This window comes from Erinaceus europaeus, chromosome 5 (genome assembly GCF_950295315.1).
Source record: "Erinaceus europaeus chromosome 5, mEriEur2.1, whole genome shotgun sequence".
Taxonomy (NCBI): domain Eukaryota; kingdom Metazoa; phylum Chordata; class Mammalia; order Eulipotyphla; family Erinaceidae; genus Erinaceus; species Erinaceus europaeus.
Window position 1 is genome coordinate 25409400 of NC_080166.1, and position 17554 is coordinate 25426953.

The 17554-nt window shown below is 38.6% G+C and overlaps 1 protein-coding gene and 1 long non-coding RNA gene across 3 annotated transcripts in view; both read right to left on the reverse strand.

Annotated features, from left to right (window-relative positions):
- Positions 1-1024: 1024 nt before the first annotated feature.
- The window catches only part of LOC132538596 (uncharacterized), a 287814-nt gene continuing 271284 nt past the window's right edge, over positions 1025-17554 (reverse strand). For both annotated transcript variants that reach the window (XR_009549937.1, XR_009549936.1), the window contains exon 2: positions 1025-1121. This is a non-coding gene — a long non-coding RNA (uncharacterized LOC132538596). The remainder of the gene's footprint in view (positions 1122-17554) is intronic.
- On the reverse strand, positions 15739-15987 carry LOC132538740 (protein kish-A-like). Its single transcript, XM_060191906.1, has one exon. The coding sequence runs from the start codon at positions 15985-15987 to the stop codon at positions 15739-15741; it is 249 nt and encodes an 82-aa protein (XP_060047889.1).

The window sequence follows — 17554 nt, forward strand, 5'->3', positions numbered from 1 at the left end:
TGACACTGACTTTTGTAATCCTCTTTACGTAGCTCATTTTTTTAAAGCTAACTTGCTTTTTTTTTTTTAAAGATTTTATTTATTTATGAGAAAGATAGGAGGAGAGAGAGAACCAGACATCACTCTGGCACATATGCTGCCAGGGATCGATCTCAGGACCTCATGCGTCCAAAGCCTTATCACTGCACCACCTCCCTGACCACGCTAATTTTTTTTTTTCCATCACTACTCTGGCAGAGATCCAGGCAGTGGTGCACCTGGTTGAAAGCACATGAGTAAGGACCAAGATTGAACCCCACTGCTCCCCACCTATAGGGGGGACACTTCGTAAGCCATGAAGCATTTCTGCAGGCGTTTTTCTTCCTCTCTGTCTTCTCCTTCCCTCTAGATTATCTCTTATCAAATAAAACAGAGAGAGACAGAGAGAGAGAGAGAGAGGGGAAGGAAGGAAGATGGGAAGGAGGGAAGAAGGAAGGAAGGAAGGAAGGAAGGAAGGAAGGAAGGGAGGGAGGAAGGAAGGGAGGAAGGGAGGAAAGAAGGAGACAATGATCACCAGAAGCATGGATTCTTGGTTCAAATTTTTAAAACACAAATTTTTAAAACATCATTTTAGAGGAGGAAATAATTATTTACAGGACAGTTGTCACATGTATATATATATATATATATTTAATCTCCCTATAAGATGTGCACACCCCAACAATCACTAATTACCTCTTCTACCACCATTGTGCAGTGGGATACCAATGCCTTTTCTTTTTTTTTTTTTTTATTTAAGAAAGGATTAATTAACAAGACCATAAGGCAGGAGGGGTACAACTCCACACAATTCCCACCACCCAATCTCCATAATCCACCCCCTCCCCTGATAGCTTTCCCATTCTCTATCCCTCTGGGAGCATGGACCCAGGGGCATTGAGGGTTGCAGAAGGTAGAAGGTCTGGCTTCTGTAATTGCTTCCCCACCCGCTGAACATGGGCGTTGACTGGTCGATCCATACTCCCAGTCTGCCTCTCTCTTTCCCTAGTAGGGTGTGTCTCTGGGGAAGCTGAGCTTCAGGACACATTGGTGGGGTCTTCAATCCAGGGAAGCCTGGCCAGCATCCTGGTGGCATCTGGAACCTGGTGATTGAAAAGAGAGTTAACATATGAAGCCAAACAAATTGTTGAGCAATCATGGACCCAAAGCTTGGAATAGTGGAGAGGAAGTGTTAGGGGGGTACTCACTGCAAACTCTAGTGTACTTCTGCTTTCAGGTATATATTTTGCAGTAGTTTATGGATACGTGTGAACATAAGCTCTCTCTCACAGAAACTGGTGTATATCTAGGTTATGGGACTTTGTTAGAAAGTGAACCACCTGAGATGAAAATAGAATGTACTATAAAATGAAAGGTCTCACCAGAGTAATGAAGCTGAAGGGTTGTCATTCCACTCGTGAAGTCTCAGACACAGTCTGAGGTGAAGCATGTTGAGGTGGCAATCGTTGTGTTGGTTAGGTTGTGATCGGCAGATGCATTATTATTTGGTATGGATTGGGAGAGGCATACGGGAAAGTGGGCCCTATCCAAGGGTTCCAGGACTGGGGGAAGTAGGGGCTCTATAGTGGAGATGTGAGGTTCCTGCTATCTTAGGGTTCAAAAAGACAATCGATAGTTAATGTTATCATCACATTATTTGGTAATTGGGTTAACTTTGAAAAATCCTTTTGTTATGGTTTGCTGTACAGTATCCAGTATCTTGTATATAGCTGTGCTATTGGATGCTTCTAATCTACTTGGTCTAGGCTTTTGAGAGAGCCCGCATATCAAATACACAGCCTATATATTAAAAAGATGAACTCCTATGTTCATAGCAGCACAATTCATAATAGCTAAATCTGGAAGCAACCCAGGTGCCCAACAACAGATGAATGGCTGAGAAAGCTGTGGTATATATACACAATGGAATACTATACAGCTATCAAGAACAATGAACCCACCTTCTCTGACCCATCTTGGACAGAGCTGGAAGGAATTATGTTAAGTGAACTAAGTCAGAAAGATAAAGATGAGTATGGGATGATCCCACTCATCAACAGAAGTTGAGGAAGAAGATCTGAAAGGGAAACTAAAAGCAGGACCTGATCAAATTGTAAGTAGGGCACCAAAGTAAAAACCCTGTGGTGAGGGGTAGACATGCAGCTTCCTGGGCCAGTGGGGGGTGGGAGTAGGTGGAAGGGATGGGTCACAGTCCTTTGGTGGTGGGAATGGTGTTTATGTACACTCCTAGCAAAATGTAGACATATAAATCAGTAGTTGATTAATATGAGAGGGGGAAAAACAATTGTATGGACCAATGCCTTTTCAACCTCCTACCTCCATTAAAATCTTTGATTGGGCTGCAATAAACCAGAGCTATTCTATGGATCACTTTGTATCATTCTCCTTATTTCTTCAGTTTCACCTTTAAGAAAGATTATCTGAGGGCCAGGTGGTGGCACATCTGGTTGAACTCACATGTTACAGTGCGAAAGAGTCCAGGTTTGAAGCCCATGGTCCCCATCTGCATTGGGAAAGCTTCATGAGTGGTGAAGCAGGGTTGCAGGTCTCTCTCTCTCTCTCTCTCTCTCTTTCTCTTTCCCTCTCTATCTTCCCCTTCTCTCTCGATTTCTGGCTGTCTCTAGCCAATAAACAAATAAAGATAATATAAAAAAATAAAAAAAGAAAGATGATCTGGACTTTCTGCTTAATCACTCTAACAATTAGAATTCAAAATAAAAAGTAACAAGTTATTGGGCTAATACTTTTGTTTTTTTTTTCTTTATTTCTACTTTTTTTTCAATTTTCACACTCTTCACTCAAAATATGTACATAGACACACTCTTATAAACACACACACACACACACACACACCTATAGAAATACATATTTCCAGGGCTGGCTGGTGGCACACCTGGTTGAAATGTACATGTTACAGTGCACTAAGACTCAGGTTTAAGAAAGAAAACTTGGCAGGTGGTGAAGCAGTGTTTCAGGTGTCTCTCTTTCTCTTTCTACCACCCCATTCCCTCTCAAATTCTGGCTATCTCTATCCAATAATTAAAGAAAATAAAATTTTTTAAAAACAAATTTTCCTTCACAGCATTAATAGCTTTCCATATTAAAAGCATTAATCGATTTTCCATTAATAGCTTTGCCCATATATATTCACTGGATAGACTGTGTGCTCTTCCATGTATCAACCCAGAAACAAATCCCAGAAGCACAAGGGGAGGTGTTATGAAGCTCCATGCTATGATGTCTCTCCTCTTTTTCTTTTTCCTATGAGTCCACCAGGATTAAAAAGTGTTCTAGAACACACCTTCATAAGCCGAGTTGAGCAACGCTCTGATAAAAAAAAAATGAATTAAAGGTAATGCCAAGAAACTATATTTCCAATGTCTCCTATATATCTATGAGCTTCTTTAAAAAACAAACCAGTTCAAATTCATTTATATGAAATGTTTATGAAATCATATGAATGGGACAATGAATAAACTATAATGCAATAACCCCCTCAATAAAAAAGTTTAAAAAAGAAAAATGTTCAAGTTCTATGATTAGCAGTTGATATTTTAACAATGCATGTGTCAACATATTTTTAATTATTTTATTAGTGATTTAATATTTATTATAACATTAAAATTTATTAGCTTTAAACCTATAAGATAATGGAGGTATAATCCCATACAGCATCCACTATAGGAGTTCTGTGCTTCATCACCTCTAGTGGAAACTGCAGTATTTCCCCCAAGGTCACTGATATGGACTGATAAATATTATATGTATTTTCCTCAATCTTTACAAACAGTCCTGCCTTCACTTCCTTTCTAGGTCACCTAACACCTATTACTAATACCAATTTTTTTTCCCCCTCTTCTCTCTCAGATAAGCAAAACTGTGTCTGGCTTCCTATGATGTTTTCCAGATTTGCTTCACTTTCAATGGTAGTATAAAAACAAGGTATTTCCCACACTCATTCCAAAGCTAGCCTTATCAAAGTAAGGGCTGTACAAGCTGAATAAGGGCAAGAGACTGGTATACTTTAAGGATGAATCTTTAGTCACTATCAGGCCACCCCATCAGCTGGGGCCCTAGTTGGGGCATCCTGAGATTCCCAAAAAGACATGATGGGCCTAGATCTCAAATAGTTCCCTCTCAACATTGTTACTGGACATCTCTATCAGAAACAGCACAATAGACCCCTTTGTTGGCCCCCATAAGACCTTGACTTCAACATAGGATCAACAATGGTAGAGAATGTTCCATCCTCTGAAGGGAGGATGGACAACATAATCTATGTTCCACCTGAGGAAGATGGGTCCTGAAATTGGGACAGCTTGGAACGTTCCATGACATCTTCTCCCCAGACAGCTTGGATTCATCTGCTTATTGGATTTCAGGCTCAGGAAAAAAAAAAAAAACTAGTATAGTTGGGCCCTTCGGAATATAACTAAAATATGCCTACTAACTATCAACAGAACGGAGACAACCCCCCGCCCCCAACTCTTCATATGATCTTTTCCAGCCTTCAGGTTCATGATTAGTCAACAATTGTTTTTGGCTCTATATATCAATGCTTTTTTCTAGCCACCAGGTTCCAGATGCTAACATGATGCCAACTAGACTTCCTTGGACAAATGACCCTACTAATGTGTCCTGGAGCCCTGCTTCCCTAGAACCCGCCCCACAAGGGTCCCTAGAGGGTTAAAGAATAGGAAAGGTATGGGGGGGGGGATGGCATACAGAGTTCTGGTGGTGGGAACTGTGTGGAGTTGTACCCCTCTTATCCTATGGTTTTGTCAGTGTTTCCTTTTATAAGTAAAATAAATTTTTTTAAAAAATCTAAAAAAAGGAAACACTGACAAAAACCATAGAATAAAAGGGGTACAACTCCATATGATTCCCACCACCAGAACTCCATATCCCATCCCCTCCCCTGACAGCTTTCCTCTTCCTTATTGAGTATGGACCCCGAGTCATTATGGGGTGCAGAAGGTGGAAGGTCTGGCTTCTGTAATTGCTTCCCCACTGAATATGGGTTCTGGCAGGTTGATCCATACTCCCAAACTTTCTCCTAGTCTCTTGCTCTTATTCAGCTTTTGCAGCCCTTGCTTTGATAAGGATAGCTAGGGGATGAGTGAGGGAAGTATAAAAGGAAATAGGTGAAGAGGGTATCTAAGTCTAAGTAGAAACTATTTCATTATGAACTTCATACTGACTCACCTTAGACTATTGTGTACTTTTACTTTCAGGTATATATTTTTCCCCTAATTTATGGATACTTGTGAACATATGCCCTATCTCATGGGACCTTGTCTATATCTAGGTTTTGGGACTTTGTTAGGAAGTGAACCACCTGGAATGGAATTAGAGAATCCTATGAAAGGAAAGGTCTCATCCAAGTAATGAGGCTTAAGGACTGACATTCCTTGCCTGACGTCTCTGGACACAGTCTGAGGTGAAGCATACCTAGGTGGTACTCATTGTGTTGATTAGGTTGGGACAGCAGATACAATATCATTTGGTATGAATTGAGAGAAGCATGCAGGAAAGTGAGCCCCCACCTTAGATGTTCCATGACTGGGGGAAATATAGGCTCTATAGAGGAAGTGGGAGGTTCCTGCTGTCTGAGGGTTTAAGAAGGCAATAGATAGTTATTGCTATAATCACATTATTTGGCAATTGAGTTAACTTTGACAAGTCCCTTTGTTAGGATTTGCTATATCATACATAACATCGCCATAATTTATGTCCTTTGACATTATTTGTATATAGCTGTGCCAATTATTGCATTTGTTATCTCTGGTCTAAGCTTTTAAGAGAGTCAACATATCAAAGAATCTGCCTCTGGTCTGTGCATTAAAAAGTTTGAGACATTCAATCAATTTTCCCTTCTCATATTAGTTCTCATAATAGTAATTTATATGACTACAAATTAATAGGAGTGTACATAAACACCATTCCCACCACCAGAAGACTGTGTCCCATCCCATCCTCCACCCCCACCCCCACACCCCATGAAACCAAACATCCCCCCTCACCCTCAGCCCAGGCTTTTTACTTTGGTGGCTACTCAATATCAGTCAAATCCTGCTTTGAGTTTGCCTCTCTGTTCTTCTTTCTCAACTTCTGTTTATGAGTGGGATCATCCCATACTTGTCTTTATCTTTCTGACTCAGTGTTTCCTTTTTATAAATAATTTTTTTTAAAAAAAAAGGCAAGATTCCTGATGAGGAAGACCCCTCTGGTTTTCTGCCCTATTGTCTACTCCTCTGGGAGTATGAACCAAAATTCCTTAAGGGGTGCAGAATGAAGAAGGTCTGGCTTCTGTAATTGCTTCTCCACTGGACATGGACACTGGCAGTTAGATCCATACCTCCATCCTGTTTCTGTCTTTCCCTGGTGTGGTAGGGCTTGGGAGAGGTTAGGTTGTAACAACTTTTAAAAAGAGCATTGTTAACTTGCTTTATTTGGTTTTGCATCTACTGTTTTGAAGAATAAACTTCACTAAGAGTAAGGGAAAAAAAGAATATGCTGTTCTATGATTGTTTAATTCCATATAACAACCAAAAATTTATATTAATATCTATATTAAAATGTTAGAAATACCCTTTAAGTTAATATTCTGGTCACAATTAAAATATTTATAATTCTAGATCCAGGCCTGGATAAATTGCTTAATGAATGTTTAATGTAGGCATGTTTGTGAGACAGGTCAGAACATGACTCAGCTCTGGTGTATACAGTACTAAGAATTAAAATATCACTAATCAACATAATATATGCTTGTATATTTATTTGAAATATGATGTATATATTAGATGGCTATATAAGATGACCTAATAGGATGTCTGCCTTGACCCATGCTCATGACCCAGATTCAAAGCCCAGCACCACAGAGGCACTAGTAGAAGGTCCAGTACAATGGTTTCTCTCCTTCTTAGTCACTTTTTTTTTCTGTCCTGTAAGTCCTTTGTTCTAACATTGTCCTATTTCTCCTTCCTGCCCTCTGACTTATTATCTTACTAGAATTAAGAACTGACTTGATTTTCACTTAAATGTACTTCTTCACCACATCTAGAGTCAAGTTATATAATTTATGGCTTGAAAGTATACTAATAAACTACAATCCATTTTTCACTAGAGTTTCATTGTTTCAGGCCAATTTCATTATTGTTTCACATAGACAGAGACACAGAGAACTATACCACAAAACTGAAGGTTCCTTTACTTTGGAGGGGTCTGAACTTGAACTTGGATTGTGTGCTTCACTATACTTTTAAAAGCTCTATTTTGTATGGGAAAGTAGATACTATTTAATTAACACTTTATTTACTGTGTATTAGATACATAGTACCATAAAATTGCTTAAAGCTCCTGATTACAAAAGCCTTTTTACAAAAATAGCTTAAAGCTCCCGATTTTACAAAAACTTGGAACTTTTAGTTGCTAGTGTAAATTGACATATTAATTTCATTTTACTCCATTTTATAGTATATGCAAATTTTCTAAACAATATTTATGATTTAATTTCTTCTAGCTATCATTAGTAGCAATTACTCCCATAATGTGCATGGATTGTGTAAAAGTCAGGCCTCACTGCAAATGAAGAGATTTCTTTCTTTTATTACTTAGAAAATTGGGCAAATCTAGAAAAAAAAAGGAAAAGGAAAAACCTATGGTTATGGTGTTTATGTACACTCCTAGTAAAATGTAGTCATATAAATCACTAGTTAATTAATATGAGAGGGGGAAAATTAATTGTATGTCTCGAAGTTTTTCAAAACACAACTGAATCTTTTCAATATATAGGCTGTGTAATTGATATGCAGACTCTCTCAAAAGCCTAGACCAAGTAGATCAGAAGCAACCAATAGAACAGCTGTATACAAGATACTGGATACTGTACAGCAAACCATAACAAAAGGACTTTTCAAAGTTAACCCAATTACCAAATAATGTGATGATAACATTAACTATCGATAGTCTTTTTGAACCCTAAGACAGCAGGAACCTCACATCTCCACTATAGAGCCTCTACTTCCCCCAGTCCTGGAACCCTTGGATAGGGCCCACTTTCCCGTATGCCTCTCCCAATCCATATCAAATAATATTGCATCTCCTGATCACAACCTAACCAACACAACGATTGCCACCTCAACATGCTTCACTTCAGACTGTGTCCAGAGACTTCACGTGTGGAATGACAACGTTTCAACTTCATTACTCGGGTGAGACCTTTCCTTTCATAGTATACTCTAATTTCATCTCAGGTGGTTCACTTTCTAACAAAGTCCCAAAACCTAGATATACACCAGTTTCTGTGAGACAGAGCATATGTTCACATGTATCCATGATCTACTGCAAAATATATACCTGAAAGCAGAAGTACACTAGAGTTTGCAGTGAGTACCCCCCTAACACTTCCTCTCCACTATTCCAAGCTTTGGGTCCATGATTGCTCAACAATTTGCTTGGCTTCGTATGTTAACTCTCTTTTCAGTCACCAGGTTCCATATGTCATCAGGATGCCGGCCAGGCTTCCCTAGACTGAAGACCCCACCAATGTGTTCTGGAGCTTAGCTTCCCCAGAGACCCACCCTACTAAGGAAAGAGAGAGGCAGACTGGGAGTATGGACCGACCAGTCAACGCCCATGTTCAGCGGGGAAGCAATTACAGAAGCCAGACCTTCTACCTTCTGCAACCCTCAACGACCCTGGGTCCATGCTCCCAGAGGGATAGAGAATGGGAAAGCTATCAGGGGAGGGGGTGGGAAATGGAGATTGGGTGGTGGGAATTGTGTGGAATTGTACCCCTCCTACCCTATGGTTTTGTTAATTAATCCTTTCTTAAATAAAAAATTAAAAAAAAGAAAATTTCTTACCCATTAGAGTGTGAATGTGTTTTCGGTGCTGTGTTGTCTATGCTTCTCTCTGTCTATTTGAATGAGAAATAATTGATTCAAAGCAGTGAATTTGCATACAGATGAGGTCCTAGATCCTCAAAAATGTAAAGCATAAATTTCTAATTGACAGACTGATTTCAAAAAATTATTAAAATTATAATCAAAACATTGGTATAATTGTTGACATCCATTACCATCTCTACATTTTGATAATTGTTTTGTTGCCAGCACTTAGTATTGTAAAAGAAGCCACAATTTGTTAATCACATGACATTTTAGGTTGACTCAAAAGGCGAACAACACTATCATCAAAAGGCGAACAACACTATCATCTACTTCAATGATTAATTCACCATCTAGTCAACGACTTACTCATTACAGATTTGTTATCTTATTACTCCAATAAATCAAGAAACCATGACTACAGACCCAATTTCTTGCTGACTCTTGGCAGGGAATCTATCAGATACTAGAGGAATATTCATAATAATTTCTTGTAGTTTCTTGTCAAATAATTCTCACCAACAAGAACTTTAATTCTGCAATAAATGTTTCTGAAATGAGTCAGAAGTTACATGTAGTCTCATACATGTTAACATAACCTCAAGATGGACATTGCATCACATCTGCAAGGATATCTAAGATCAGAAAAATATTGTAAAATGTACCCTTACTAAAGGGGGCGAATTATACAAGTTTCTGGTTGGTTATCAGGAGATGGGAACTATTGGGATCTCTCTGAAAGTATTTGTCTTTGTAAGAGCTCTGCAACATTAACATGAATTGTAAGTGTAGTGATTCTATTTTTTATCATTTTCTTGGAAGGCTAATGGCTTGCAGCACAGTTATTGACACAAGGATACATTTCCTCATCTCACCAGAATAGGTGTCAGCAAAATATTCTCACCTCCAACTTAGGTAATTTTTCCAACATCTGTTTTAATTATTTTGGCTTTGTGTGAAAAATTTCCATTAGGATGAATGCAACTTAAAACTAATCTTATATATATATTTTAAACATTAAAATATATAGACAATCTTATCAGGCTCATTACACAACGTATTAGCTGAATGTTTGATGAATGTCTTGAATTAAATGCAAGACCACATTTCCTGTCTTATTATATCTGAACAATTAAATCAGTGTTAATGAAAAAAACTGGTGGGAATATCTGTCAAATGTTTATTGACCATCTCAGGTGATTTTAAATATATTAAAGGACAAGAAAAAAAGAAACATTTATGAACAGAAAATTTTCCTGCTTTCCTAATTTCTAGATAAATAGTAGAGGTATTTTTTTAATGTCTAGAATGAGAAATGGTGGAGGTAAATATTGAATTCATGAATTTAATTTTTAGTCCTTGGGCCAAATGTAAAAAGTATGCAATATCTCATGGAAAAGAAAGAAAGAAAGGAAGAAAGAAAGAGAGAAAGAGAGATTATCACAGAAACCCTGATGTAGACAACATGACACAATTATAAGGAATAAGAGCTAAGGTAATGACTTCATGGCTTATTATTTATTTTTATATTTTAATCTACCATTAGATTATAGTAGTATATGTAAATATATGTGAATAAGCCTCATAATGTCCAGCCCAGTTCAAGTGCTAATTCAATTATCATATTAACTCTTTAGCTTGGCTTTTTTCTCACCAATTTTTATTTGTTTACTCCTTTTGGATTATTATTTTAATGCTTGACTTCTATTTACTGATATCTATTCTTATTCTAGCTTTTGCTTTAAGGTATATATTTTACCCTAACTTATGGATACATGTATACATATGCCCTATCTCATCGGACCTGGTCTATTTCTAAGTTTTAAGGGTTTGTTAATAAGTGTACCACCCAAAATGGAATTAAGAAGTCCTATGAGCTAGGAAAGTTCTCACCAGAGTAATGAAGCTGAAGGGTTGACATTCCATGCCTGACTTCTCTTTACACTGTCCGAAGTGAAACATGCCAAGGTGGTACTCATTGCATTGAATAGTTTGGGATCAGCAGATGCAGTATCAGTTGGTATGAATTGAGAGATGCATGCAGGAAAGTGAGTCTTATCCCACAGGTTCCAGGGCTGGGGGAAATTTGGGCTTTATAGAGGAAGTGGGAGGTTCCTGCTGTCTTAGGGGTTAAGAAGGCAAAAGCTAGTTTTGCTATAATAAAATTATTTGGAAATTGGGTTAACAAGTCATTATTATAAATGTGAATCAAGCAGCTTCATCTACTGCTATATGTGTTTCTTGTAGGCAGATAACATCTGCCTGATGCTGTATCACCAGTTGACCAATAAGAACGCGTTTGGCAAAGGACAGCCCCTCAACATTAAGTTGGAGGACTCGAAGAGCAGGACCAACAGCTTGAAAGCTGTCAGGAGCTGCTTGTTGCTGGCTTTGAAAGTGACTGGGATCCATGTGGATTCAGTCAGCTAGGAAGGATCTTCAGTTTCCCCAATGAATGGGTACTCACGGGATGCACCACAGGAAGGTCGATCCAATGCAACCCAAGTCAAAATCTCAAGATGCCTGCCTCCATGGGTGGCCAACACTATATCATTTCTTCTCCAAAACAGAAGATTCTGGGTGCATCTGGGTGACAAGTCTAGCAGATGGAGACCTGTCTCAAGTGGCCTCCCCCAGGGCTCTGTTCTGGCTCCTACGCTATTTAATATTTACATCAATGACCTCCCAGAAACTTCTTCAAGGAAGTTCATCTACGCCGATGACATCTGCTGTGCAACTCAGGCAAACAAGTTCGACATCCTCAAGGAAACACTCACGAAAGACATGTCTCTGATATCTAATTACTGTAAAAAATGGCAACTAATCCCTAGCATTGCAAAAACGGTATCATCTGTTTTCCATCTACACCATGCCTCGGCCTCGCGTGAGCTTAATGTGCAGCTTGGCGATACAAGAATCCGGCATGAAGCCCAGCCAGTCTATCTTGGCGTTACTCTCGATTGCACTCTGTCATTTCACAAACATCTCATAAAAACTGCAGCAAAGGTGGGCACGAGGAATAACATCATTGCAAGACTGGCCAGCTCCTCATGGGGCGCGAGCTACAATCATTCATCACCACACTACAATCATCATCTCTGGCATTATGCTATTCCACTGCAGAATACTGTGCCCCAGTATGGTTCTGTAGCCCCCATGTCTACTTGGTCGATTCCAAATTATATTCCTCCATGAGGATAATTTCTGGAATCATCCGTTCCACCCCAGTTCCATGGCTGCCAGTTCTTAGCAACATCGCCCCGCCAGATATTCATTGGGATGCGGCATCATCTAAGTTCATTTCCCACGTCTACGCTCGACTGGACCTGCCAATATACGCGGATATCTTCGCCCACTCTGTCCAACGCTTGACATCTCGTCACCCAATCTGGTCCCCTATGCCTACACTGAACTTCTCTGTTCCAGTCTCTTGGAAACAGAGTTGGCAGTCAGCTGAGGTAAAGAACAAACACCTCATCACAGACCCCTGCAAGCGTCAACCCAGCTTTGACCTAGCACGTTATGATTGGGCCCTCCTCAATCGCTATCAAACAGGCCATGGCCGGTGCGCTGCTATGTTCCATCGCTGGGGAGCCAGAGACGACCCAAACTGCCCCTGCGGCTACAGACACACTATGACCCACATAGTCAACAACTGCCACCTCTCCAGATTCAAAGGAGGTCTCGAAACTTTACATCAGGCTCAACCTGACGCTGTTGACTGGCTACGGAAGAAGGGCAAATGCAAGAAGAAGAAGAATTATAAATGTATTAACAATTTGAGCCCATTGTTAAAATTCAGCCTTACTACCAATTTGAAGTCTTGAGTGCTTAGATTGAAGGAATATATACACAGAACTATGATCTATGCATTAATTTTTTGAGACATTCAGTCAGTTTTCCCATTTCATATTAATTAAATAGTTATTTGTGAGAGTTTGAGGTAATAGGAGTGTATATTAACACCATTTCCACCACCAAAGGTCTTTGTGTGTCTCCCCTACCTCGGTGAAGCTGAGCATCTATCCCCCATCTCTCCCCTTGAGATTTTCACTTTGGTGCCATACTCCAAACTCAGTCAGATTCTGTTTTGAGTTTCCCTTTCTGTTCTTCTTTCTCAACTTCTATTTGTGAATGGTTCATTTCATACTTGTCTTTGTCTTTATGACTTATCTCACTTAACATAATTCCTTCTAGTTCCATCCAAGATGGGTCAGAGAAGGTGGGTTCATTGTTCTCAATAGTTGAGTAATATTCCATTGTGTATATATACTACAGCTTTCTCAGTCACTCATCTGTTGTTGGGCATCTGGGCTGTTCCCAGGTTTTAGCTATTACAAATTGTGCTGCTATGAACATAGGTGTACACATATCTTTTTGGTTGGGTGTTTAACAGCACACTTTAAACTACTAGCTCACTTGCATAATGCACTTACCTTGCTATGTATATGACCCAGGTTCTAATCCAGGTCCCACCACACTGAAGAAAGCTGTGGTGGCTTTCTCTCTGACATTCTATCTCTGAATTTCTAGATGAAAAAGACAGCCTATAGTTTTGAAGTCCCACTAACAATAGCAACAACAAAGTAATAAAATAAATGAATGAAATATTTAATCTGTGATATTTCATTTTTTATGGAATCACTGCTAAACTAATGAGCCATGAAAATGGCTTTTCCTTTAAAGGCTTATGTGCTGAAATCACAGTTTGTTCAAGGACTATTTTCAGAAAACACTGCAGAAGTGGGGGGGATAACACATTAAATAATTCTATATATAATCAAGACAGTTTGTCACAAACTAATATAATTTGACAAAGTACTAAGGCTACATTAACTCTTCAATGTTCTAGGATTTATAAACAATAAGCCAATATTATGAGATCCATTTAGTTTCCATATGCCCCGCTTCCCCAGAGACCCACCCTACTAGGAAAGAGAGAGGCAGACTAGGAGTATAGATTGACCAGTCAACACCCATGTTCAGCGGGGAAGCAATTACAGAAGTCAGACCTTCCACCTTCTGCAACCCACAATGACTCTGGGTCCATACTCCCAGAGGAATAGAGAATGGGAAAGCTATCAGGGGAGGGGATAAGATATGGAGATTGGGTGGTGGGAATTGTGTGGAGTTGTACCCCTCCTATCCTATGGTTTTGTTAATGTCTCCTTTCTTAAAAAATAAAAAAAGAAAAAGAAAGACAAAGAGAGAGAGGGAGAGAGAGAATATATTTGGAAGTAGTGATGGGGGTAGGTGTGATTTAGAATGGAAGTCAAGCCCATAGAAAAAATCATTTATATATGATAGTGAACCCATATCTGTTACATTGGGAGAATTCCAGTAAAGAAAATGGGGGCACAAAACTCTAGTGTTGTGGAATAATGCCCCTGTTATCTTATAATTTTGTAAGCTAATAGTAATAATTAATAAAAACAAAAATGATCTCAGCAATTACATATCATTGAACCATGCAGAAAATTTTTGAGAAGCACACGAAATGTTAATGAATTTATTCAAACTAAATATAAGCTCCAATTAATGGTGTAATAACCCCTATATTCTTTCTTATCTTACAATTTTGTGTTTGCATTCAGCTGTTCAATATGCAATCACTATCAACAATATTATAATAAAAGAATACTGAGCAATTTAAATGTTTCTTTTTTTCTTTTTCAGATTTAAAGTTCTATATTGAAAAGAAAACACCAAGATATAGTCTGTTTTTTTAAAAAGGACAATTGAAATAAGTTGTTACAGACCAGATATAAAAATGAAACATGGGGAGTCAGGCTGTAGCGCAGCGGGTTAAGCGCAGGTGGCACAAAGCACAAGGACCGGCATAAGGATCCCGGTTCGAACCCCGGCTCCCCACCTGCAGGGGAGTTGCTTCACAGGCGGTGAAGCAGGTCTGCAGGCGTCTATCTTTCTCTCCCCCTCTCTGTCTTCCCCTCCTCTCTCCATTTCTCTCTGTCCTATCCAACAACGACGACAACAACAATAATAACTACAACAATAAAACAACAAGGGCAACAAAAGGGAATAAATAAATAAAATATTTTTTTAAAATTTTTTAAAAAATGAAACACATGTTATATCCTGCATATGTCATTTTGTTTTATCAGATACCTGTTTTTAGTAAGGTATCTCCAAGGCACATAATAGGAATCAAAATTGCCATGTTACTCAAACTCCATTCACTGTAGTTTCTAAATAATAAGATTTCAGAGAATGATCTTTTTTTTTTCTTTTTCTGGATTAGATTGTCACTAGCAGAAAAAAAAAGTTCAGTTTGTATTGGCAAAGATTGCACTAACAATTATATAGTACTTGTTTTCTCTTTGGTTACATCATTTTGAACATTAGCCGTAGTACTTCTACTTTTAGCAAACCCTGTAGTTTATTAAGGGTGTTTAAATTGTTAAGACAAATTAGGAAAATTTAAGGAAATAAAATAAGAGAGACGTAACAATTCCATTCACTATGTTTTCCCAATACAGAAGATAGATTTTTTTTCTGCAAGTAAAAATCTAATAAAAAAATCACTCTGAATGATATTTGGATAATAAAACATTGCAGTGACTGTTATAAGGTTGATTGCTACAGACCCATTACATCTTTGAGTATTGAATGGATACATCTTAGTTGTATAGGATATTGGTTCAATAACATACAGAGAACAGAAGCTAGAAAATTTATCTCATTCAATATTTAGAGATTTAAAAAAGGTACATCATTCTTCAGATTATTTTCAGCAGATCTTTTCCCATGTTGAAATCTGATAACGACTAACTTCTGACATTTTACCGAACTACTGCATGAAGTGGATACTGACTGCCATCACTACACAGAATACTGCTTCATAAGGACTCTTGTTTATCAATTCTGGCACACTCTCAAAATGTACATAGAAATCTAGCTTTATTTCTTCCAGGTGGCTGGGTGCCAAGGACTGGATATAAGCAGAGGTACATATAAGAAGTAATATTATAGTCAACAAGCTCTGAAAATTAAAAATGACTGATACAGTCAGACCAGGAAAAGCCCAGTCACATCGCATTTTGGGTTCTGGGCCAAATACTTAGATATTTCTTAATGCCTTGCACTTAATTGGTTCTTTTGGAGATTTTTGGCAGTTTAAATATTCTAATTTAAGGTGAAATCTACATTGATGATTATTTGGCCCTTATTGCCATTTCATTAAGTTAGTATTTCAGAAGCCATTAAAAGCAAATAGGGACAGGCGGAGCCAAGATGGTAACATTGGAGCAGCAGCTGCAGTGAGCTCCAAAAACAGCAGCTTGTGACCTGGGATTCTCTGGATAGGGTACGCTACTGGGCTATCTGTAGGTGGGTGAACATGGGCTGGTCAGAATGACATCAAAATACAGTCCCATAACCCACTCTTGTCTGACAAACGGAGGCCAGGGGGACAAAGAAAGGAAAAATCTTTTGATTATTTCTAAGCTCACCTGTCCGACCTCCACCCCATAACCAGACACCAGGGCCTGGACAACTGCTTCTAGGAGGCTTCCTACAGGCTTCCTGCTTAGCTATTTTCTTTACCAAGATTCCTGGCTCACCAGAGCAGTCATTCCAAGCCTTTTCCTTTTGGTTAACTTCTTTCTCTCTCTCTTTTTTTAAGTGGCTGGAGCTCTATTTGAGTGACAAAATACCTGACTAATCATAGCTTCATCACTGCCTGGGAAAGACTACCAGGAGGGTTTATTTTCTTTCCATACTTTTTATAATTGGCTATTCACAGAAATAGAAAAAGATACCAAGAAATGAAAAGACATCCCATGCTCATGGATTGGAAGAATTAATATCATCAAAATGAATATTCTCACCAGAGTCATATACAAATTAAAAAAAAAATCAAAGTTCCACCAAGCTTCTGTAAAAGAATAGAATGAAAACTAGAATCATTTATCTGGAACCAGAAAACACCCAGAATTGCGAAAAAAAAATCTTGAGGAAAAACAGTAATGAAGGCATCACACTCCCCAATCTCAAAATATTTTTTAAGGCCATCATCGTCAAAATAGCCTGGAACTGTAACAAAAATAGACACACAGACCAGTGATACAGAATTGAAAGCCCAGCACTGAACCTCCACACCTATGACATCTAATCTTTGATGAGGGGACCCAAAGTATTAAATGGAGAAAGGAATGTCTCTTCGATAAATGGTGCTAAGATAACTGGGTTGAAACATGCAGAATAATGAAACTGAACCACTTTATCTCACCAGAAACAAAAATCAACTTCAAATGGAACAAAGACCTGGATGTTAGACCAGAAACTATCAAGTACTTAGAGGAAAACATTGGTGGAATACTTTCTCACCTAATCCTCAAGGACATCTTTGATTATATAAACCCAATTGCAAGGGAGACTAAAGCAGAAACAAACCAATAGGACTACATCAAATTGAAAGGCTTCTGCACAAAGAAGCTATCACACAAACAAGGAGACCCCTCACAGAATGGGAGAAGATCTTCACATGCCATACATCACACAAGAGACTAATCACCAAAATACACAGAGCTCAGCAAACTTAGCAACAAAAAAGAAATGACCCCATCCAAAAATGGGCAGAGGGTATCAACAGAACATTCACTACA